The sequence below is a fragment of the Lissotriton vulgaris genome, chromosome 5 (genome assembly GCF_964263255.1).
Source record: "Lissotriton vulgaris chromosome 5, aLisVul1.2, whole genome shotgun sequence".
NCBI classification, from domain to species: domain Eukaryota; kingdom Metazoa; phylum Chordata; class Amphibia; order Caudata; family Salamandridae; genus Lissotriton; species Lissotriton vulgaris.
Window position 1 is genome coordinate 143,868,675 of NC_141693.1, and position 25,524 is coordinate 143,894,198.

Here is a 25,524-nt window from a genome sequence, read left to right on the forward strand (position 1 = left end):
CTGTCACTGCCATTTTGTACTGTATTTTGTTTCATTGCTGCTCTGTGATTGTCTCTGTGCCTCTTGCCTTCTGTTCCCTCCCGTTTTCTCTCCACTGCGTTCCCCCCCCCTGCTCACCCATTCGTCCGCTAACCCCTCCCAGCTGCTCCTCCGTCCCACCTCCCCTTCTTATGGCGGCCGCTGCGCTGTGAAGTGAGCGACACTTGACCCTGTTTCCAGGCAGGTCGCTCCCCACACCGCGCAGCTCCACCTGTCTGCGCCCGTGCTCTGGGCCCGGCAGCCGCTGCTGCTGACCAGGTTCGAGACCCGCCTCCACCCGCAGGCTACCACCTGTGCCCCATCCCTGGTGGCCAGTGGTAGGCCGTAGATCTGCTTCTGGTATTTGTACTGTTTTTCTGATTAAATTACTTTTCTTTTTTTTCACTGTCATCTGTACTGCATTTTGGTTCAATTGCTGCTCTGTGATCGTCTCTGTGCCATTTGCCTTCTGTTCTCTCCTGTTTTCACGCCCCTGTGGCCCCGCTCCCCCACCCGCCCATTGCTTGTTATTTGCACTGCTCTCTGTTTAAATTGCCCTTCTTTCTGTCACTGCCATTTTGTACTGTATTTTGTTTCATTTTGTTGGACTTGGCCCTTCTTGCAGGTTCACCCCTGAACTTTTTGCCTGGTGTTAGTAAATAATTATAGTGATGTCTTTGTTTCTGCGCACTTTCACTGTGTCCCAGTGGAAAGTGTGTGCGCACTCTGAGTGCGTGTGATGAGATAGGCCTGCCCTCCCATAGGAATGCATGGGAAATGTATGTGTCCCTGGTAGTTCCTGATGCGTGGGGTGTACAGGCTCGAGTTTGGTATGTGCAGACTCATGTGATTGAATGCTGCGCAAGGATATATGCATATTTAACAACAAGGGGTGGTGATGGACAGAGTTTCTGAATTAAGCAGAATACTCTCACCCAGTCAAGAGATCAGGGCTAGATCCAACACCGTTTTTTAGCCCACTGCACCATCCCAGTTCAGAACCTGGCTATATGCAAATTAGTCTGTTCCTGTCCCAGTGCATGATGGGAACAGGGCAAACCAAACTGCCAAGCCAATTCTTACACTGGGAAGGAAACAAGCTTCCGGGGACCGGTTTCTGGCATTTCAGCCGTCGTCGGCCCGGCTTGCTTGAATCCTGATGGTGCAATGAGCAAGGGACTCACATCTGAGTATACCCTTCCACGCTTAGGGTGGACAAAATATTTAACAAGGGGTGGTGATGGACAGAGTTACTGAATTAAGCAGAATACTCTCACCCAGTCAAGAGATCAGGGCTAGATCCAACACCGTTTTTTAGCTATATGCGGCATGATTGTGTCTAAAGTGGAAGTGCCCCTTCTAGAAGTGTGCCTGTTTGTGTAATTTGTGTCTGGCTTGTGATTAGCTGGAGCTGGCTGGTGAGCCAGGCTCCATGAGTCATGATGGGTCTGCCCGGTGGTGAGTGTGAGATTAGCATGCTGATGGCTGGGGAGGAGTGCACCTGGTTCCTGAATAGGGCTGGGCTTTCCCCACACAATGCTGGCTCCGCCCCCTGTGGTGCGTCTAATGTCCCTAACCCTGCCAGTGAATAGAGTGAGGGGATGAGCACATCAAGGGTGCTCCCAGACCAGCTGCGACTGGTTCTTCCCCCACCCTGCACCTTTAGACAAAGGAATTTCATGTATAAAAAGAGGCTGTGACCTCTTCTAAAATGTTCTTGTTCCCAACTTGAATCTTACCAGGGGCGTGCTGCTGCTGGGGCCCGGGGGAAGGCTTGCCTCCCTGGCCCCTGCCCAGCCCCTGGACTACCGCAGCCCCTGGACCCATGAAGGACTCTGCTGGACTGTTGCCTTCCATAAGTGCCTGGAAGCGCTTGTATTTTCCTTCTAGCGCTTGGGAGTGCATTGTTTGGTTCTTAGCGCTTAAGAGCGCTTCCCTGGTGCTTCGCCGGTGCCCACCCGGCGTTTTGACCCGATTATTGAATTGCCGATTTTCGGCACGGCTGCCCGCGCCGCTTATTGCCCCTCTTTGGCTGTGTTCTTTATTTTATTGCGAGTGCCCACTTCGCTTGTATATTTCTTTTGTGACCGAGGGAGCCTAACCCTCATCTGTGCCCCCTTCGTGTCACCGCCGCGGCCCTCGCGCCTCAAAGAGGAAGTCATACGGCCTGGTGCATGGCGTTGGGCTGGACTTCCTGTTTCCGAAGGAAGTCCCGCCCGCTGCTGTGCCGCGATTGGCTGCCCGGCCGGAAGAGGAACTGCTGTCCAAGGAGCCACGAAGGCTCCACATGAAGTCCCGGTCCCGAGATGGGGGACCGGGTGAAGAGCGGGTGCATTGTGAAGGTGGGGCTCCCATGAGGAGAGAGAGCCCCGCCGAGCGCTACCGCCGCCCCAAGAAGAAGCCTTCCCCCGCCGAGAGCCGAATCAATGTGAAGGGGCCCCCAGTGGGGGTCCGTCAGGCACCCGAGTGGTGCCCCTTGCCCTGTCCAGAGCGGCCCCGGATGTCAGCAGGCCGCTCCTAGGTTTAGGGGGCATTTTGTATTTAGAGCCAGAGAGGCTCCTGGGTACTTTGCGATTTTGAGTCCCCCGAGCGGGACTCCAACGAAGGAGGCTCCTACTTTCCTGAGGCATTTTTGAAGAGTAGAGCGACCCCAGTTGGCAGCGGGCCGATCCCCACGCCCCCCGAGCTAGAGGGCTCCACCGTGGGGCATTGGTTTTGTGCAGAGCCTGCGAGGCTCCCACGTGATGTGTGCAGCAGCATGGTCCCTAGAGCCTAGAAGGCTCCGAGTTGGGCGCAGTTTTGCTCCCCTGTGCACCATTTGTATCTCTAGAGCCTAGAGGGCTCCAACAGGTGGCAAATGTATTCCTAGAGCCTAGAAGGCTCCCAGTGTGCGCAGTTTTTGGATCCTGAGGGGCTATTGAGAGCCCCTGGCTCAATTTGCTTCCCAGCTGCCCAGCAAGTAGTGGGCAGCTGCTACGTTTAGGTTTTGCTTTCTTGGGACATGTTCTGGACTTAGGACTGAGTCGCACTCCTTCATCCCTACCCTGGCCTTCCCCAGCTGCGCAGCACTTAGTGCCAGCTGCAGGGTTTAGGCCCTGTTCTGTCCCTGTCCTCAGCTGCCCAGCAAGTAGTGGGCAGCTGCTACGTTTAGGTGTTGGCGCAGTGGCGCAACCTGGACTTTAAAGTGATTCATGTGCTATTATGATTCTTGCGCTAACTGTGGTTTAGATGCGGTTATGATCTATGTCCTATTGCTCTTGGGCGTTAGGAAATGTACTGCGTGTTTTATGTTTTGCGCACCCTGTGTTCTGCACCTCTGAATGTGTTTTTATGCGTCATGTGCCTTGTTTCTCACACCGCGGAATGTAGATTCTGCATCATGTGTTTTCCTCCCCTACACCTCTGAATGTGTTATGATGCATCATGTGTAATGTGCTTATACCCCTACAGTTATTATACTTAGGTGGTGGTTCTTTCTAGTACAGGTGGTGCTAGTGAGGTCCTGGTTCCCTGCGTGACCTGTTCCTAAGGTGGTTAGGGTTGCATAGGTGGTACTTACCTGTTACCAGTAGTTACTGGTTGTGTGCTATTTTGTGCTACAGTGATTATTATTCTAAGTTCTAAAAGTGCTGATTCCTGACAGTGGTCCACGTGGCCCTGTCTTGTACATATCCCCTGTAAATTCTGCCCCTGCCTGTTGGCACATTGTAAAGTGTGTGTTTTATCTAATGTGTTTTGGTGTAATACAAAGGCTATTTTTATATATAACCTTGTGTGGAGTTTCCTTTGTGGCAGGCCTTGGGTGTTGTTGCTGGGTGCGCGCGCAAACACTTAACTCACATTGCCTCCGAGTTTAGCCTTGCTGCTCGCGCCACGTTACCTAGAGGGTGAGCAGGGGTTATCTTGGCGTGTAACTGCCTTGCCCTGACTTGGGAGTGGTGGTCTCTGACTGACTTTGGCGCAAGCCCTGGCCAGCCAGGGTTCCCATTTCTAACAATTGTTGCTCTGTGATCGTCTCTGTGCCTTTTGCCTTCTGTTCTCTCCCATTTTCCCGCCGCTGCGGACCCACCCCGCCCGTCCATTGCTTGTTGATATTTGTACTGCTCTCTGTTTAAATTGCGCTTCTTTCACTGCCATTTTGTACTGTATTTTGTTTCATTGTTGCTCTGTGATGGTCTCTTGCCTTCTGTTCCCTTCTATTTTCCCGCCGCTGTGTCCCTGCCCCCAGCCAGCCCATTGTTCCTCTACCCCCTCCCAGTTGCTCCTCCCTCCCACCTCTCCTTCTGGCGGCCGCTGGCGCGCCGAAGGCTCTCCTAAGGCAAGTCCGTTTGCTCCTGGACTGCGCCGAGCAGCAGAACCCTGGTCCTCGCGACCGCCACAACACCGGACACCGCTACGATGCCAGCACATACGCCCTTGCCTCCATGAACTACATCCTCAGAGGGGACCTGAACTTCCACCTCGAGAACAACAACAACACCAACTCTACCAACCTGATCGACAACCTTGGACTCAGACAACTCTTCACAACACCCACCCACTCTGCCGGCCCCACGCTTGACCCCATCTTCTCCGCACGCTCCCACGTCACCTTCAGCCACACCACTGAACTCCACTGGACTGACCATCGCTACATCCACTTCACCTTCCGGAAAAGCACCACGCACCACCGCATCCAACTGATGCCCTGCCGCTGCTGGAGCAAAGTCACAGAAGACCAGCTAACCACTACCCTTGCCCGAAGCCCACCCGCCGACACCGCCACCCGAAACTTCAGAGGATCGACGACTGTGCCAACACCCTCACCCCGCTCAAGAAACCCTCCAACAGCCACATCAGCAAGAAAGCCAGCTGGTTCACTGAAGACCTCCAGGCCTCCAAGCAAACCTGCTGAAAACTAGAGAGGAACTGGCACCGTGAACGAACACCAGACAGCTACGGAGCCCACAATAACGCCACTCGCAGACACCATCAGCTCATCCGATCCGCCAAAAGGGCCTCCTTCAAAGACCGCCTAGACAACAACGCACGCAACAGCAAAGAGGTCTTCAACATCGTAAAGGTACTCTCGAACCCCAGCTCCAACTCCAACGACATCCCACCTTCGCAAGACCTGTGCGACTCGCTGGCCACCTTCTTCCACAGAGAGATCGCAGACATCCACAACAGCTTCAACGCCACGATTGCCCCGACAAACACTGAGACCCACGACCACCATCCGCACCAACCGCCTGCTCTCCTGGAGCAACATAAACAACTACTACACCATCAAGATCATGAGCACCATCCACTCCGGATCCCTGTCAGACCCATGCCCACACCACATCTTTAACAAAGCCAGCATCGCGATCGCACCCCATCTCCGGAAAGCCATCAACATTTCCTTCAAGGCAGCAACCTTCCCAGAGAGCTGGAAGCACGCCGAGATCAATGCCTTACTTAAAAAAAAAACCAAGGCTGACCCCAAGGACCTCAAGAACTTCCGGCCTTCAACAGACAAGTGACCCGCTACCTCGAGGAGAACAGCATCCTGGACCCGTCCCAGTCCGGGTTCCCCAGCAACCACAGCACTGAAACTGTCCTCATCGCCGCCATCGATGACATCAGGGCCCTACTAGACAACGGAGAGACCGCAGCCCTCATCCTCCTGGACCTGTCAGCCGCCTTCGACACGGTCTGCCACTGCACACTACACACACGCCTCCACGATGCCGGGATCCAAGAGAAGGTTCTGGACTGCACCACCTCCTTTCTATCCGGCAGAACAAGGAGCATCCGTCTCACCCCCCCCCCCCCCTCCCCCCCTTTCCGCTCCGAAGCCACCAAGATCATCTGCGGCGTACCCCAGGGCTCATCCCTCAGCTCAATGCTGTTTAACATCTACATGGCACCGCTTGCCCACGTCGCCCGACTGCACAACCTCAACATCATCTCTTACGCTGATGACACCCAGCTGATCCTCTCCCTCACCGCCAAAGCCAACCTCCACGAAGGAATGAAGGCCGTCGCCAAATGGATGAGTAACAGCCGACTGAAGTTGAACTCTGACAAGACAGAGGTCCTCATCCTCGGATCTACCCCCTCTGCCTGGGACGACTCCTGGTGGCCGACCACACTGGGAACTGCTCCAACACCCACCGACCACGCATGCAACCTAGGGGTCATCCTCGACTCCACCCTCTCCATGACAAAGCAGGTCAACGCCGTCTCTTCAGCCTGCTTCAACACCCTCTGCATGCTCCGCAAGATCTACAAGTGGATCCCCACCAAAAGGAGAAGAACGGTCACTCAGGCCCTCGTCAGCAGCAGGTTGGACTACGGAAAAGCCCTCTACGCTGGAGTCTCAGCCAAACTCCTGAAACGGCTTCAACGCATTCAGAACGCCTCTGCACGCCTGATCCTCGACATCCCTCGCCGCAGCCACATCATACCCCATTTGAGAGACCTTCACTGGCTCCCCGTCAACAAGAGGCTAACCTTCAAGCTCATTTCCACAACACCGGACCAGCGTACCTCAACAGACGACTCCGCCTCTACACCCCCACCTGCCAGCTCCGCTCCAACGACCCCGCCCTCCCCACAGTCCCCCGCATCCGAAGAGGGACCTCCGGCGGCAGATTGTTCTCCCACCTCGCCGCCAAGATTTGTAACACCCTCCCCATCCACCTACGGCAGACCCAAGACCTGCTGACCTTCAGAAGACTCCTCAAGACCTGGCTCTTCGAACTGCAGCAGACTCCCCCCCCCCCCCCCCCCCCCCCCTATGCCCCCTTAGCGCCTTGAGAGCCTCACGGGTAATTAGTGCGCTTTACAAATACTATGATTGATTGATTGAACATATGTCAACATCTTACGTAGCCACGGGTATGCCTATACGTGAGTACCATGTTTACTTTGCCACTGAAACCAAGCTGCACCTAACTAAAGAGGCCGAAACGGGCCTGGTTTTCTTTTGTTTCCGTTCAGTCCTGTCTTAGCAGTTCCGGCCTGTCTGTTTCCGCTGGAGCTAGACCAGAGCAGATTTTCTAATGGCTGGGCCTAATGTGAGGTGGCAGGGTGAACAAAAAAAAGATTGGGTGGAATTCTAGTCAGAGCGATTGTTAATGGTCAGACTATTTCCAAGCATTCCTTCCATCACTTTTTGCATGTTTGAAGATCTTCCTTCCATACCCAATTGTGATGTTACTTCACAGGGCGCCCCAGCTTGAATAATAGGCTGAGACCCGGGTAGAAGGGATGTACGGGCCAAAATCGGCCTAGGGATGGATGCCACGTACCCTCTTCCGCTTTAACAAGATGTTGGGCCCTGGTGCTTGGGGGCTTGGGGGGGTCCCACAGATGCTCACATTCCCCCCCCTGCCCCCCTACCCGCCCCCCTACCCCATCTCCCCCCCCCCCCCCCCCCCCCAAAGAAACGTGGCCCAGGCCAATCCTCCTCGAATTTGCAGCAAAATAATTTGTTTAAAAAAAACGTTTTTAGGCCTAGGGGACCAGAGAATTATTACCCAACCCCTATGTATTATTATTATTATTATTTTTACTTTCTGGGGACTCTGGACTGAGTCCTAAGACAGCTGTCACCATTTCCTGAATGAGGTGGTGGCATCCAATCAAATCTCAGCATGAGATATGTCTGGATCCGTGGAGGCTCAGCGTCCCTAGATCTACTAGTTATTTGAGCATTAATTGCGCAAAAACTACTGAACTGATTTACACCAAAGCACGCAAAACACTCTTTCTAGACCAAGATCTAGTTTTCTGCAACAATTCTTGTAAATCCATTGATTAGTTTAGGCTGTAGTTGTGTCTAAAGTTCGCTTGACGGATCACCCCTAAACTTTACATGCGAAGCTAGTCAAAAGTAGCACTTTTTTTAACGTTTCTGGGAGATTTGTTAAACTGCATTTCCACTAATAACACAATCCTAACTATATATATATATATATATATATATATATATATGTTCGAGGCATATGGGCTGCAGATGGTACATTATGAATAGATCGCCATCTGGTGTTGGGCTCGGATGATTGCACTTTGTTTTTCTCTTGGAGAGTCTTTTGTATCTTGGTGACTCCTCCCTTAGTTGGTAGTGCGCATGGGCATCGGCTCCATCCTTAGATTGTTTTTTTCCGCCATCGGGTTCGGATGAAGATCGAGACGCTCCAGATCAACTTCTGAAGAAAGTGATTTTTCGGCGCGTATTCCCTTTCCAATTCGACGGTATTGTTAGCGAACGCGTTCTTTTCCATTCCGACGCGTTACAAATTCAAAATAGAAGAGAAAAACTTGGATCTACGTCGAGGAACAAGAGACCTTTCTCGGCGCAGTCAAGCCCGGAGTCCATGGAAAGGACTCCATTCAAAAAATGTCCATCGTGTGGTGCTAAGTTCCCACACAAGGACCTACACGAGGTGTGCAACCTCTGCCTATCGCCTGAACACGAATCCAGGGACTGCGAAGCCTGCGCAGCATTCTCCTCCAAGCTAACGATCAGGAATCGTCGAGCTCGAAGGCACGAGGCTTCCAGAATGCAGGCGGAGGCGATCCCGGAGCTGTTCGGAGACGAACAAATCGAGGAAGAAGAGGACCAGTTGGGGTCGGAAGGGGACCAGTCGGAGGTTGAAGAACTCTTCGAGCAACAAACCGTGAGTGACGACGTCCCCTTACCGAAAAACCGACCCCGTGCGGTAACGACCCCGCCCTCGGGCCCGGTCAAATCGCTGAAAAAAGTTTCCGACGCCCCGCCTTCGGGCCCGGCAACGAAACCGAAACTGAAACCGAAACACTCGGAATCCCACCACGTCGGATCCGAGAAAAGGGCGTCATCGACTTCGACACCGAGGCGGCATATAAAGGAGAGCTCGGTATCGAAACATTCCATGTCGAAAAAGAAATATGATGTATCGCCCAAAAGACACTCGATACCCAAAAAGTCGGAATCGAGCAGACATTCGGTGTCGAAACCAGAAAGATCGGAGGATCGAAAACAAAAACAGCTCTCGGAACCAGGACCCTCGGTACCGATTCAAGAGCAACAAACAGATCCCAAGCAAAAGATCTTGTTTATTGACCCACAAACTGGGAAAGTGGTCACGAAGAAGAGAAAGAGTGAACAGTCAGAAGATAAACCTCTTCCTCCAAAAAAGAGAACAATGGGGACGAACATAACTCCTCCTGCTTCTCCTCGTCCTAAAGACACACCCTCTTCTCCTATTCCTCACAATAGGCCACATATTCCTACACCCTCCACACCAAGACCAGCTACACCTCAGTCAGATGTAGACAGTGATATAGGGGAGGGAGAACCTCAAGGGGATGACGAATCTATCCAGGATGAGGAAGATCCATGGGAAAATTACGATGTAGGGTCAGATGAGGACAACGACCCAGAGCTATACCCCTCAAAGCCTTCACCACCTGATGATAACACAGGTTTTGTGCAGCTCATTAATAGGGCAGCAAAATATCACAAACTAGATATGCACACAGAACCTCAGATAGAGGATTTCTTGTTAGAGACTCTACCTAGTGCACAGAGAACATCAGGTACTCTTCCTATGCTAAAGGGTCTTCTCACTCACACAGAAGAAATATTCGAAAACCCAGTGAGAGCCAGGGTGTTAAACCCAAGAATCGATAAAAAGTATAAAGCGGCTCCAAAGGACCCAATATTTATTAGAGGGCATGTACCCCTAGACTCGCTGGTGGTCTCAACCGCCTGTAAGAGAGCAAACTCATTATCTACAGGAGAGGCTCCTCCACCAGATAAAGAGTCGAAGTTAATAGATGCATCAGGCAAGAGAGTAGCATCACAGGCAGCAAATAGCTGGCGTATAGCTAATACACAAGCTCTACTCGCACGTTACGACAGGGCACATTACGATGAGTTAGAAAAACTTCTCACACATCTTCCAAAAGAACATCAAAAGAAGGCAGACCAATTAATTCAGGAAGGTAAAATAATAACTAATACTTCCATTAAGTGTGCGTTAGACGCAGCAGACACTGCAGCAAGGTCTATTAACACTAGTGTCATGCTAAGAAGGCACGCATGGCTCAGAATCTCAGGATTCAAACAAGAAGTTCAAACAGCCCTACTGAACAGACCATTTGATCAGAAGACATTGTTCGGTTCAAGTACAGACGAGACATTAGAAAAGATGAAAAAGGATACAGAAACGGCTAAGTCAATGGGAGCATTGCAACAGCCAACGCACAGAGGTTCCTTTCGTAGATCCACCTATAGAGGGGGCTCAAAAAACACAGGAACAAATCAGCAATCCACATCTTTCACACCAACATCACCCAGAGGTAATTCAAGAGGTAATTACAGAGGTAACAACAATAAGGGTAGAGGCCGTGGAAATAATAACAACCGCAACGCCTCAACACCAAAACAGTGACTTCATAGATCTCCCCCCAGACCACATAACACCGGTCGGGGGACGTCTATCACAATTCCTACCTGTCTGGGAAGACATCACGTCAGACAAGTGGGTGAGACAAATTATCCAACATGGTTATTGCCTAGAACTCACAGCTACCCCGCCAAACATCCCCCCCAAACAGCGCCCAATGAGTCAGGATCATTTGACATTGTTAAGAGAAGAAGTGCTAGCACTTCTACAAAAGCATGCAATAGAGAAGGTCCCAAAGGATCAACAAGGAACAGGAGTATACTCTCTATACTTCCTGATCCCCAAAAAGGACGGGTCCCTACGACCAATATTAGACCTCAGACCTCTCAATGCTTACATAAATTCGGAGCACTTCCACATGGTCACGCTCCAACAAGTACTCCCTTTACTGAAGCAAGGGGACTTTCTTTCTACACTGGATCTAAAAGACGCTTACTTTCATATCCCAATTCACAAAGCCCACAGAAAATACCTAAGGTTTGTGTTAGAAGGACAACACTACCAGTTCAAGGTCCTTCCGTTCGGTGTCACAACAGCACCGAGAGTTTTCACAAAATGCCTAGCTGTGGTGGCAGCACACCTAAGAAGACAACAAATACATGTCTTCCCATACTTGGACGATTGGCTAATAAAGGCCAAATCCAAGGAAGAATGTCTTCACAACACACAGAAGACAATTCAACTGCTGCACCACCTAGGGTTTACGGTGAACTACAAAAAATCACACCTGCAACCAAACCAGATCCAGCAATACCTGGGGGCTACAGTAGACACAGAAAAGGCAATAGCATACCCCAACCCAATCAGAGTACAGACAATGGTCGGGTTAATACAAAAATTTCAACCACAACACTCACTACCAGCACGAGTGTTTATGCAACTATTAGGCATGATGTCCTCTTGCATACTGCTAATACCACATGCCAGACTACAAATGCGCCCACTACAAGAGTGTCTAGCGACACAGTGGAATCAGGCTCAAGGTCAGATTACAGATCTGGTGTTGGTAAACGACCGGACGTATCGCTCTCTGAAGTGGTGGAACACAGAAAACATTTCCAAAGGACGGTCGTTCCTAGAGCCAGTTCCACAAGTAATAATAACAGCGGACGCATCGCTCTCCGGATGGGGAGCGCATATGGACAAATACACAGTACAGGGGAAGTGGAGTGCGCAGCAAAAGAAGCTGCACATCAACTACCTAGAACTGTTAGCAATATTTCTAGCACTAAAAGCTTTCCAAATGCAAATAAAAAACAAGGCAGTCCTGATCAGAACAGACAACATGACTGCAATGTATTATATTCAAAAACAGGGGGGGACACACTCTCTCCAACTGTCCAAACTAGCACAGGACATATGGAGATGGGCCATTCCTCAAAAAATCTACCTGTTAGCGGAACACCTACCAGGAATTCAAAATCAAATAGCAGACATCCTAAGCAGACAGTCAGAGCAAGTTCACGAATGGGAACTGCACGACCAAATACTACAGCCATTCTTCCAAAAATGGGGGCAACCAGAGATAGATCTGTTTGCAAATCATCAAAACGCAAAATGCAAACAATTCGCATCCAGGTACCCACACCAAAGGTCCCAGGGCAATGCACTGTGGATAAATTGGTCCAACAAATTTGCTTACGCGTTCCCTCCTCTACCACTAATTCCACTACTGGTGAGGAAACTGCAGCAGCACTCAATGACAATGATACTAGTGGCACCCACGTGGGCAAGACAGCCGTGGTTCACCACGCTGCTACAACTCTCACAAGTACCACATCAAAAGCTAAGATTATTACCCATGCATCTTACACAGAACCATGGAGAAATAATGCACCCAGATCCCAAACAACTGAACCTAGCGATCTGGCTCCTGAGGTCATAGAGTTTGGGTATTTAGATTTACCACCAGAATGCATGGAAATCATTAAACAGGCAAGACGTCCTACCACCAGAGCATGCTATGCAGCAAAATGGAAGAGGTTTGCTATACACTGTAACAGTAAGCACATCAACCCTCTGGACGCATCCACTAAACAAATCATTTGCTACTTATTACACTTACAACAATGTAATCTAGCATATACATCTATTAGGGTTCATCTAGCAGCCATAGCGGCGTACCTACAAAACAGACAACACCTGTCATTGTTTAAAGTACCAGCAATTAAAGCTTTCATGGAAGGACTCAAAAGAGTCATTCCACCAAGAAGACCACCTTCCCCAGTCTGGAATCTCAACATAGTGCTTACCAGACTAATGGGGCCACCCTTTGAACCTATGCATAGGTGTGAAATACAATTCCTCACATGGAAGGTGGCCTTCCTCATAGCTATCACGTCACTTAGAAGAGTAAGTGAACTACAGGCTTTTACGATTCAGGAACCATTTATGCAGCTACACCAAAATAAAGTGGTTCTTAGAACAAACCCAAAATTCTTACCAAAGGTTATTTCAGCATTCCACATCAATCAGTCAGTGGAATTACCGGTTTTCTTTCCAAAACCACAAACAGTAGCGGAAAGAGCCCTACATACACTGGATGTTAGGAGGGCCATATTGTACTATATAGAGAGAACACAAACTTTCAGAAAGACAAAACAGCTATTTGTTGCGTTTTCTCCCACACATAAAGGCAATCCCATCTCCAAGGCGGGCATTGCCAGGTGGATTGTAAAATGCATTCAAATATGCTACTTAAAAGCAAAGAGAACATTAACTGTTCCTCCTAGAGCTCACTCTACACGTAAACTAGGAGCATCTATGGCATTTCTGGGAAACATTCCACTAGATGACATATGCAAAGCGGCTACCTGGGTTACACCGCACACTTTCACAAAACACTATTGTGTAGATGTGCACACAACACAACAAGCTAGAGTGGGACAAGCAGTATTAAAAACATTGTTTCAGACAGTTGCAACAGACACGGGCGACCACCGCTAGGGAGAGAACTGCTGTATAGTCTATTCATAATGTACCATCTGCAGCCCATATGCCTCGAACGGAATATGCTACTTACCAGTATGCATCTGTTCTTGGCATAGAGGGCTGCAGAGTGGTACATGCCCTCCCAGCCTCCCCGGAAACCTGTGTCTGTTCCAACACTATCTTATTTAGATACACTTACATGGGCACTCTTATCTGTATTCTACTATACTACTCCATCTAACCCTACTATGGCAAAACAATCTAAGGATGGAGCCGATGCCCATGCGCACTACCAACTAAGGGAGGAGTCACCAAGATACAAAAGACTCTCCAAGAGAAAAACAAAGTGCAATCATCCGAGCCCAACACCAGATGGCGATCTATTCATAATGTACCACTCTGCAGCCCTCTATGCCAAGAACAGATGCATACTGGTAAGTAGCATATTCCATATATAGATATAGATATAGATATAGATATAGATATAGATATAGATATATATAGATATATATATAGATAGATATAGATAGATATATATAGATATATATAGATATATATAGATATATATATATAGATATATAGATATAGATATATAGATATAGATATAGATATAGATATAGATATAGATATATATATATATATATATATATATATATAGATATATATATATATATATATAGATATATATATACTGACGCTCCCACAGCGCACCGCACAAGCCAGCACTCTCCAGGAGAAGAACGGACACCAAATCCGGTAATGGATGCAGCAGAGTTTCTTTTTATTTCATTTGTGTGTCAAGGGTGCCGCGATCCGATGCATTTTGGCGATCCTGTCGCCTTGCTCACCAGATACAAGCGTTTGTGAGTGCATAACATTTAAATTGTGAACCACCAATCACAGCACTTTTTGTCATGTATCACGTGACCATGAATCATAGCTCTTGGTATAGAAGACAGACTTACTCATAGTCGGCTTTGCTATGGTAGTTGTAGCAATGTAGATAATACCTGTTTAAATACAATAACATTGCACATAAAGTATTTTATAGGGGAAAACAAACAATACGATATTGTAGTCTCATTGCCCAAATTAATATCTAATACAATAAATATTATGATCATTATTAAAAGCATAACAATACATTGCAATGAAAAGCTTATTTTCTTATAACTTCTTAATACAATATTGTTTACATCCCAACAAATCTGTATCAATTTCATATATATATATATATATATATATATATATATATATATATATATATATATATATATATATACTACAAAATGAAATCTTGAGATAAAACTGTTAATTTGTGCACTAAATTACACAGGTTTGAGAAATTGCTCCTCCGTCCCATGTTCTCTTTCTGTCGAAAGACGATAAACAAACATTTTTTTTAAACTGTAAGTAATAGTTTAAATTTTATTTGTTTTTCTAAATGAAGGAATTTCGAATCCTCCGCTCATATAGGATTATTGTTATGGTAGGGGTGATCGCTGATGGCAGTGAGCTACTGTTTCAGGTCAGTAACATATCCATGTTTTCTGCTAATTTGATGTGTCAGTCTGGCTAGTTCTCTATGAATGGTGAAATGTCTTCTATTGTATTTCATAATTTGAAACTTGATCTTTTTATGTTTCCTTCTAGTAATATTAGACAGCAAAGCAATAGATGCCAACCAGCCAATGAATGCACTAATGAGACTGAACCAAATCAGGCCTGGTCTTCAATATAAACTTCTTTCACAGTCTGGTCCTGTTCATGCACCGGTTTTCACAATGTCAGTAGATGTTGACTCTACAGTATATGAAGCATCTGGACCTTCCAAGAAAACAGCAAAGCTACATGTAGCGGTGAAGGTAAATAGAATGTTTATTTGTAACTATAATTTCTGATGGATACTTCTGACCACAAATTCCTCATGCTGTGAAAACCCCCAGAGGTCCGACTGAATCCAGAGATTTTTCCCCGCAATTCCCTCACATGTCAGTCAGTGGAGTCATGCAAATCCGCGTCTGGTTCGTCCCTTCTTGGAAGTGACTTTGGGCCCACAATAAAATCTCTACCTCTGTGCCTCGGCTTTTGTTCCTTTCTATCTACGTCTTGAAACACAGATCTGGAGCTGGCTTCCTCAATTTCTGTCACTGCACAGAAATTGTCTTAACATTTTTCCAGTGTGTAAGTAACATTTCTGTATTTTTACACTGTAAAGATTGCCACAAACAGATGTCAGTAACAAACCCACATGAAGTCTGTCTCTGGTGTCTCATGATCTCGCATGACTCGAAGTCGTGTAACAAATGCACTCAAGTGAACCTGAAGGCCATCTCTGACCTCAAGGCCAAACTCTACGTCATTTAGCACCCTAGGAAGGCCTTATCAAAATAGATGACATAGACATGGGTACCTCCAGATCTTGGTTGCCCACCACTGGACTGACTGCCGCACTGATCCCATTCCGGCCAGAGTTCCTGGATCCTTTGGCAATGCCACAGCAGATTCAAGCTTTCAAAGAGGCTATGTTCTAAATGTATTGCCCTTCAAGGGCACGTTCAGATGCCATGCATCCAAGGAAGCAGCCCCATTCTGATTCTGAAATGCTTCCGCTGCCTCACAGATTCTCTGTCCTGGAGCCACATGACGATGATGGCAATAACAATCACAAGTATACACAATGCAAATCCTTTTCTGAATCTCCAGGAGGCCAATGGTCTTGATACCAATGCAGATACTGGACTCAATTCCCTACCTGGGCCTTCTACGGGGGAGTCTGCCTTTTCTCTGTGGTAAGTAGAAGAGCCACAGAAATTATTGACGTCCAGGTTCCCTCAATGGAGGTTAAACAAATGTACTGAGTCCAGGCCTCTTCTGAATCATTGCCTCAATTCAATAAGACCCTCACTGTCTCCCTCTTTGCATCTTGCGAAGGCAAGCTCTTCCTCTTGTCAATAGACAAATAGCCCAATGGCAATGACCAGCTCAGGGGTGCCAACACTTTTTCCTTTAGCACCCAACACCAAAGAGCCTCATGGTTCAGGCTTCCATCAGTCGACTAGCACAATTGTGTTTTTGTTTTAACCATCCCACCAGACTATGTTGTAACACATGATGGTATTCAGGAAAGTGATGTTCTCCTCAGCCTGCTTTGCCCTTAGATCTATCTATGTGAGTTGCCTCCTGGGGATTTCCTCACGGGTTGTGGACATGTTTTCACAATATCTTGCCTGAGGACCTTCATGCAAAACACCTCTAACAATTCAGGAAGGTCAAGATGGGGTGAAGCACATGATCAGGCTGGGCCTGGACACTTCTGACTGTCGAATTAAGCAGTTGGTTCCTGTGTAGTCCTTCAGCGTCACACATGGATAAGATCCACAGACTTCTCTAGTGATGTCTAACAGTCCTCCATTGACATACCATTTGCACACGTCTTTTTGGAGACAAGGCAGACTGCATTAGAGCACTTCAAAGAAAGCAGAGAAACCAAGTGCTCTCAGGGCCTTGCACCACCCTCACATGGCTTCGGAAGAGGGATCTAGCAGAGGTCCTAGCAAAATATTTCTCTGCAACAGACCTCTAAGGCTTTTTGAAGCAGAGGTCGGGGGTCCTTTCTTTCAACTGCTCCAATGCCTCCCGGGGCACTATACTGCCCAAACCCTACTTCGCCACTGCGTCAAAACCTCTTAACCTCACCATCTGTGGCGCACTGTCACCCAGTTAGAGGCTGGACAAGTGGCAACGCATCGTATCAGACATATGGGTCCATTTTGGTTATGCCCTCCCCTTCCTTGCCCCCTTCCAGACAATACCGCCTACACCACAAAATCTTACAGAGGACCACTTGACAATTCTCCGACAAGCTGTTTAGGCTCTCATAGAGAAGGGACCCATTGAGGGGTACTGGCATCAGAGGTTCAATCAATCAGGGTTTGTAAAGTGGAGCTACTCACCCGCAAGGGTGTCAAGGCGCTTTGGGGAGGGAGGGCGGGGGGGCGCTCCATTGAGTGCTGGGGTCATCCGAAGAGCCAGGTCTTGAGGTCCTTCCTTAACTGGGGCAGTGTGAGGGTTTGCCAGAGGTGGATGGGGAGGTCGCTCCAGGCCTTGGCTGCGAGGTAGGAGAAGGAATTTCCTTCTGTTTTCGTCTTGTAGATGCGTGGGATGGAGGCCAGAGAGAGGTTAGCTGTCTCTTGGGTGCGTGGAAGGAGAGGCGGTTATTTAGGTATGCTGGTCTGACGTTTAGAAGGCCTTGTAAGCATGAGTGAGGAGCTTGAAGGTTATTATTCTTTCAATAGGGAACCAGTGGAGATCGCAGAGGTGTTGGGTGATGTGATGGTGGTGGGGATGTCTAGGACCAGTTTGACTGCGGTGTCCAGGACGGTCTGGAGCTTGCAAAGTAGTTGCTTGTTAACTCCGGTGTAAAGAGCGTTGCCGTAGTCCAGTCTGCTACTGATGAGGGCGTGTGTGGCCATTTTTCTGGATTCGGGTGGGATCCATATGAAGGTTTTTCGGAGTGTGCGGAGGGTGTTGAAGCAGGCCGAGGGTACAGCGTTGATCTGGCGGTTCATCATGAGCAATGAGTTTAGTATGATGCTGAGGTTTCGTGCATGGTCTGTCGGGTGAGGGTTGGTTTCTGAGTGCGGGGGGGGGGAGGGGGGACGCCAGGTGTCGTCCCAGGCAGGCAGGGTGGAGCCAAGGATGAGGACTTCTGTTTTTCTCGTATTTGAGCTTCAGGCAGCGCTTCTTCATCCATGTGGCGACGGCTTTCATACATTTTTGGAAATTGTGCCTAGTGACGTTGGGTTCTTTGGTGAGGGAGCGGATGAGCTGGGTGTCGTTGGCATAGGAGACGATGTTGAGCCCGGGGTTTCTGACGATGGTTGTGACGGTGGGCCATGTAGATGTTGAAGAGGGTTGTGGCTGAGGGAGAATCCCTAGGGCACTCCACATTTGGTCTCTGTTGGTTCCTAGAGGTTGCCTGACTCGCTGAGTTTGGCCTTTGAGAAATGAGCATATCCAGTTATGAGCCTTTCTGCGGATGCCGTGTCGTGTTGTCTGGTGGCTAGTGTGTGGTGGGAGACTGTGTTGAAGGTCGCTGAGAGGTCCAGGAGGATGAGGGCTGCCATTTGGCCCTGGTCGAGGAGGGAATGGATGTCGTTGGTGGCTGTGGAATTAGGATAGGGAGGTGTCTAGGATGTTGGCTTCGATGAAGTTTGCCAGCTGGGTGTTGATGACCTTTTCGATGCCTTTTCCTGCGAATGGAAACAGGGAGTTCTTAATATTTATTTCATTTGTAAAGCGCTCTGTCACCTAACAGGCATCCTGGCGCTGGCAGACTCAGAGTACAATGTGGGAGCGTGCAAAAAGAAAGGCAGATAAAAGGCCACCTAGACTTGAGATCCATCTGGTCTGCAGAGAGTTTTTGTCAAGAGGGGGTTGACTTCGGCGAGTTTCTAGTCATCCGGGGATCTGGCGGTTTCGAGGGTGCAGTTGATCGTCCGGCGTAGTTTGGGTGCTATAGCTGTGGCGGCTGTGTTGAAGACATGGGGTGGGCAGGGGTCTGAGGGTGCTCCAGAGTGGATGCTCTTCATGGTCTTTAAGGTATATTCGTTCTTGAGCGGGGTCAGGGCGAGCAGGGTTTGTTGGGTTGCAGAGGTCTTGTGATGGTGGAACGTCATTTGAGGGGTGATGTGCTGTGGTGGCTGCTCTATATGTGGTGCATGTTCCTCCATTTCATTTTGAGTTGTTGGCAGGAGCGCTTGGATTCTTGGCGTGTATGGATGAACCAGCTTGCTTTCTTGGTGTGGAGACCGGTGGCTTTCTTGAGGGGGGAGAGGATGTTGGCGCAGTTTGTGATCCATCGGTGGAGGTTGCATGCCGCAGTGTTGGCGTCTGGCGTTGTAGGTGATGGTGAGGGCAGATGTGAGCTGGTCTTCAGTGACTTTGTTCCAGCTTATACGGTGAGGCGGCGTGTGTACTTGTGTGCGGCGGGTTTCCTTCTGCTAAGACAGTGTTGAGTGTGTGTCCCACTGTGCATGGGAGCGGTGACAAGTTGCTTGAGTCCTATGTTAATGAGGGTTTCAAAGAGGGCGGTGGTGTTGGGGTCGTCTTGGTTGTCCAGGTGGACGTTTAGGTCTCCGAATAGGATGTAGTCTGGAGGCGAGGCCTTTGGGTGCAATGAGCTCGGCGATGTCAGTGAAAGGAGCGTGGGGGCCAGGTGGCCTGTAGATGAGGGTTCCGTGGAGAGTCCTTTTCGGGTTGGTCTGGATCTGAAAGTGGAGATGCTTCATGAGGGTTGTAGTGTCATTTGGGCCGGTGGTTGTCATGCATAGGGAGCTTTTATGGACGATGGCGATGCTTCATCCTGGGCAGGTGGTGTGGTCTTTCCGCAGGATCTTGTATCTGTCGGGGATGGAGGTGGCGATTTTGGGCACAGAGTTAGCGTTTGGTCCAGGTTTCTGCGAGGAAGGTGACATCTGACACGTGGATATTGAGGAGGTCCTAGATTTCTATGGTGTGCTTTTGAAGGGAGCGCACGTTGAGGAGGATGCAGTTGAGTGTTTTGTGAGCGGTGGGGTCCGGTAGGCTGGGGGCTGCTGTTGGGGTCCGGAGGTGGGTGACGGTGCAGCAGCAGTGTCGACAGCAGATAGGGACTTGGGTGTTGCTCGGCGTCAAAATCTGACAGTTGTTTCTGCATCCTAGGTTGAGATTGCTGGATTCGTAGTGGAGACAAGTCAGAGGACTAGGGTGCAGGCTGGCCTGCCTTTGGCACGCCAGCAGCCATCATTAAGTAGGGGCGAGGGGGGTGGAAGGGCCGTCAGTTGGGTGCGGCGGGAGCAGGAAGCACAGTGCAGGATGGGCTGCTGGGTAGAGCAAGGGGTGAGAGAAAATATCAAGAGAGAGAGCATGTCATTCATAAAAGGGAAAAACAGGGCACAGAAAAAGCCAAAAGAGGGGCGGAACAGCATAAGAGCCGAGTGCTCTCCCACTGGAGCAACAGGGATGAGGTGCAGGCAAGAGCCTGCAGGTGGGGGCTGGCCTTAAACACCTACCTTGCACAGAGGCTCAGAGGGAAGTATTACAACGGTGGAGCTGCTCGTCAGTGGTCTTCCTCCTTTGGGACTGGCTGCTTCTCCCGCTACTCTGTTGCCAAAGGAGGACAGATGCCTTTGTCCTTTTCTAGACCACTGCCCCCGGAATTACTTCCTTAAGAAGGAAAAGTTCAGAATACTTACTTTGGCCGAAGTTCTGTCTGCCTGAATACCGGTGACTCTTTTGTGGCATTGGATTAGTAGGATGCCTATTTCCACATCTTTGTCCTGCAATCTCACAGACACTGCACGCGGTTTTATGTAGGCCACAAGCAATTTCAGTTCTCCTTTCTCCCCTTTGGCCTCTCCAGTACCCCTCGGGTGTTCACAAAGGTAATGGTGGTGATTGCTGCCCATGTAAGGAGGTTGGACGACTGGTTGTGAAAGGGGGACTCACATCAAACAGTCAGGAACCACCTCCAGTCGACAGACGACCTGTTGACATCCCTGGGATTTACCATTAATGTGTCAGTCTAACCAAACTCATTGACTGAAGCTCCCTTTCATTGGACCCATCTTGAATACAGTGCTGCCTCGAGACATTCCTTCACCTCAACGAGTACAAGATATGTGGTCTATGATCCCGATTTTTCAGTCTTTAACCTGGGGGTGTGGGGGGTATCAGTGAAAGTGGCTTTGTGCCTCCTACATCCTACATCCTGCTTGTGAACCTCTCCAGGTGGCACATGCAGACTGCGCAGTGTGATCTAAGGTCTCAGTGGGCTCAGTACCAAGCAAGAACCTCTTGGATTCCATCCAGGTGTGGTGAGAGACCGTGAAAGAGCTAATAAATGTACTTCAGGTGGCCCTCCACCAAAACCATCTGTGCATGATGGTTGGAAAAGTTTGTGTGGTATGCTTCTAGGCATATCCATCCCCTGCAAGCCCAGAGATCTGATATCCTTTTTTTGTCCCTTTAGTTGGCCCAGCATGGCCTTGCTGTGGTCACAGTTAGTGGTTATTTGTCAGTCTTGTCGACTTTTCTACGGTTACCTGATTAGCTGTCTGGGTTTAAATAGCCTGTGAAGCATTTCTTATGGTTGTATGTCAGAACAATGCATACCTATACTACACATGCTGATACTCCGCAGTGTATCAACAACAAGGAAACCTAGGGGTCTCTACAGGAAAATGTCTTGAAAATTCCTTATTAACTAACCTGACGTCTAACATAGTACATCAAGAAAGCGTCAAGACTAAATAGTTCTGGCAGAAGACAAGATATCTTAAGCAGGGGGCCACCTGTGATTATAGATCAAAACTCTTGTAGGATTCCCATCAAAGACTTGTAATGATCAAGTACCCTATGTTGGATTAGGGTTCCGACCCACAATCCCTGTTGGACCATGTGGTATTGATCTGATGGAATCAGGTGCAGTGCAAAAAATAATAAAAGTGGTGAATTAAAATAGGATAGAGGACCAAAAGTAGGAATTTTTATTAGAGAAGGCCTCTTCCTGTTAAAACCGAGAACAGCGCAATATCATAGCAGTTTAACCAAATTTCTGCATGGGGGTCAACATGTTTCAGCCTAATGGGAAAAAGGGACCCAGGCTTTCTTCAGGGCCTCTGTTCTCATTAATAGTGCTACTGCATATAGTGCAGACCATGTGCCAACGTGAAATCGAATAAGACAATTGTGAATATAAATCTATAACAGCAAAGGATATATCTTTGTCGTCTGTTAAATCTCCTCGGTGACACCTGGTGTGTTTGTTACATCTACAATAGAAAAATCACAGCGTGACCCCGCTGTAAAAACTAATTGTCTAAGATAACATGTCCAAAGTATTACAATGTAAAGGACCGTATCTACTCACCCAGTGTGCCCGGGATCAGACCTCACCTCTCCTGGACCTGGCTCAGGGACTGTGAGACCCCGCCCTGTAGAAGTAAGACAACCTGACCTTAAATACAGCAGAGAGAATAAGCCTGTCCTGCTCTGCCATGTATATGCCTAGTCCAGGCTATCACGCAGCTTACTCCCAGAGCCAACTTCCTATCCTAGTCCTGTCTCCATGGATCTGTCCACCAAGACACAGCACACAACCCCTCCAGTGTAGCAGCTTGTAACTATCTTTTGCAGGCCATTGCTAGATCTTAATTGCATAGCCCTTTTCACTAGGAGTCTAACAGAGAACACACTCACACAGCCCCTAGTGAAATATACCTGCTGTAAAGCATGTTGGCAGCAGGGTCTATTTAAAAACACACGTGGTGGGAAACAAATGAATTGCTTACCTGTCCGTCGTTGCCTCTGGCTGGTACGGAGTCAGAGGGAGGCAATGAACAGGACAGGTACAGCCTTTAAGAATGGTCAGAAGCATTCATGGTCAGCAGTGTATACAATGACTGCGTCTTTACCACAGATTCCTTTACCATACATATTGTTACAAAAACAAGCCTTAAGGAAATCGCTGGACTTTGGAGGGTTATAATTTTCTAGTCCAACTCCAGTCTGGGCAACAGTAGGGAGTGTTGGACTTTTAAGTCCAACGCCGCTTTCGGTAAGACTTGTTGTTGTAACGACATGCTTGGTAAAGTAATGCATGGTAAAGACCCATTCCATGTAATGGGTGTTTTGTATTGGCAGCACGTGGTTCGGTCGGCGTGGTAAAGGCCGTTTCCCGTTTCTTAATAGGGCTGACCTACATATTTTCACAAAACCTTTTGTGGTGCCTCAGTGGGATCTGAATTTTGTTCTCACATTTCTAAAGTGCACCCCATTTGAATCCAGGCATTTGCCCTCGGAGGCTGCTAACCATGAAAATATTGTTATTCATATTGATCACGTTAGCTTGTTGTGTGAGTGAGATACAGTATTTTCATTCCAATTCCTGTACTTCACCTTCTTCCCAGAGAAGCTATGCCACGGACTAAGGTGGCATCTCTTCTGAAAGTTGTCACGCCCTTCCACATTGGGCAGTCTTCCTACCAGCATTCTTTGCCCCTCCTCTCCCATTTAGGGAGGATAAAATATTCCATTGCTTAGACCCTCTGTGCTTCTACAATGATCGCACCAAGGACCATAGGGTGGAACATCAACTCTTCATTGGGTTCTTTGAAACAAAGAAAGAAAAAGCAGTACGGAAACTGACCTTCTCCAGATAGACTGTCCTTTTTATTAAGATCTGCTATAGATTGGCTAAGAAACAGCCTCTGCAAGCTCTGGCTAACTCCTCCAGGGCCTAGGCTACCATACTGTGCTGGTGTGTGTACTGCCAGTATTGGACATCTGCAAGGCTGTTTCGTGGGTGGGTGTCAGTCTACATGTTTACGAGGGGAAACATCCTTAACAACGAAGTTTGAAAAACAACTGACCTGAACAACGGATCCTAAACAACGACCAATCTGTTAACCACGACTCCTTAACTACGATTTACACGAACAACGACTTTCCTAAACCACGAAAATAAACGATCCAGTGACTGGCCAAAAGATGGCACTATTTTAATAACCATGAAAAGCCTGGGTCTCAAGACTGCCAAGGTCCTTATTTCCTATATGTAAAAGATTTACTAAAGCAATCACATAACTTTTAAAATCAATCACAGGCAATTTTTATGTGAGACACTTTTTGGGAAGGATTTCTGCCTTTTCATTTCAAGCTTCTGGGTACTTTATTGGAAAAAAGAAACGTGCACGAAGGGACTACATGATAGATAAAATGCATTTAAGCCTGTCTTTTTTTACGAAACATAAATAAAATGATCGGGGTTAGAATGAGGAATTGTTTTGTATGACTGTGAAGCTTTTTTAAAATCTTTGTGTAAGTATAATGGTTTAGAACTTACAGGCACATTTTGAAAGTACCACGGCCTGACGTGGTGCACTCCCCACCATCCTCATCAGAGATCTTATAATCCCTAGGTGTCCAGCATTAGTACAAAATTCTTGTCAGATTATTGCAGTGTATTCTGGGACTCGTAGTCCTGTTTCTAACACTAAACTGAGGGCGAGGAGAACCAGCATCCAAAGCATAAACCCTGGGCTGGGTGAAGCGCTCATGTTCGGATCTGGGCCCTGGTTCGATTCACGGTCAAGGAAAGGGACTTTTTTCAACCTGATACTTCTATTTATATTTTGATCGTATCTAAACACATTTTTTGAAGTTTTACATCACAAGTTCTTTGTTACATACATTTTAGCTTTACTCGACTTGACACCTGGTAATAGCAATGTGAGTTTTCAGTGACAAAGACAAAGCACTGAGGGAAAAGTGAATGCTTGTTCGCAAAGCTTATTCTTCCCAACTGATGTATTGCCACTTGGCGGAAGTATTGGGAAATCTAGGAGGCCTCTTTGTATTAATTTGTGGGCTTTGCTTAGAGAAACACCACACTGATAGGCATTTCATTGTAATCAGGCAAGCATGGAGATGGGTAGCCAGAGCAAGACCGAAATAATCCTCATTGAAAACACATATCAGCAGCCTTCAGAGCACGGGCCCCAATACACAGTACCAGTGCGAGGATGCCTATGCCTCTGTCACAGTCTTTGTTTATTAACTAAATTAGGTAGTAAAAAAACACATCGACCTAACACTCACAAGCTATTATTTACTACACTTCGGAAAACATTGACAGACACAGAAAACACACTAATTTCAGGCACACCCCGAACAAAGCAATTTACTGAACCTTAAATAGACCCAAATCTCTGAAGACTTTCCAATCCGTGAAAAACATCCGGATTTTAAAGAACATAGTGGTGGGAACGGGTAATGAGCAAATTGAATATGTTCGAGGCATGTGGGCTGCTGAATTCATATCTGTGCATAGATTGCCGCCTAGTGTTGGGTCTGGATGATTGCACATTGTTGTCCTGGAAGAGTCTTCGAAGTATCACGAGATAGGTGGCTCCTCCCTTGGACTACAGTGCGCATGGGCATCCTCTCCATCCTTAGATTGTTTTTTTCCGCCATTGGGTTCGGATGCATTTTCCTGTACTCCCAGTTCGGAATCGAAATAAACTTATCTAAAAGGCCAAAAGGCCTTCGCATTAGTCGGTATTGTTTTCGATCGGGGCCGAAAAGCTTTCTTCACAATCTACTTGCACTC

The 25,524-nt window shown here is 48.0% G+C and overlaps 1 protein-coding gene across 6 annotated transcripts in view; it reads left to right on the forward strand.

Annotated features, from left to right (window-relative positions):
• Positions 1–25,524, forward strand: part of STRBP (spermatid perinuclear RNA binding protein) — a 518,214-nt gene that overhangs the window by 315,721 nt on the left and 176,969 nt on the right. For all 6 annotated transcript variants that reach the window (XM_086921075.1, XM_086921077.1, XM_086921076.1 and 3 more), the window contains one exon: positions 15,024–15,235. In XM_086921075.1, coding sequence (XP_086777201.1) covers positions 15,024–15,235 — 212 coding nt within the window. The remainder of the gene's footprint in view (positions 1–15,023; positions 15,236–25,524) is intronic.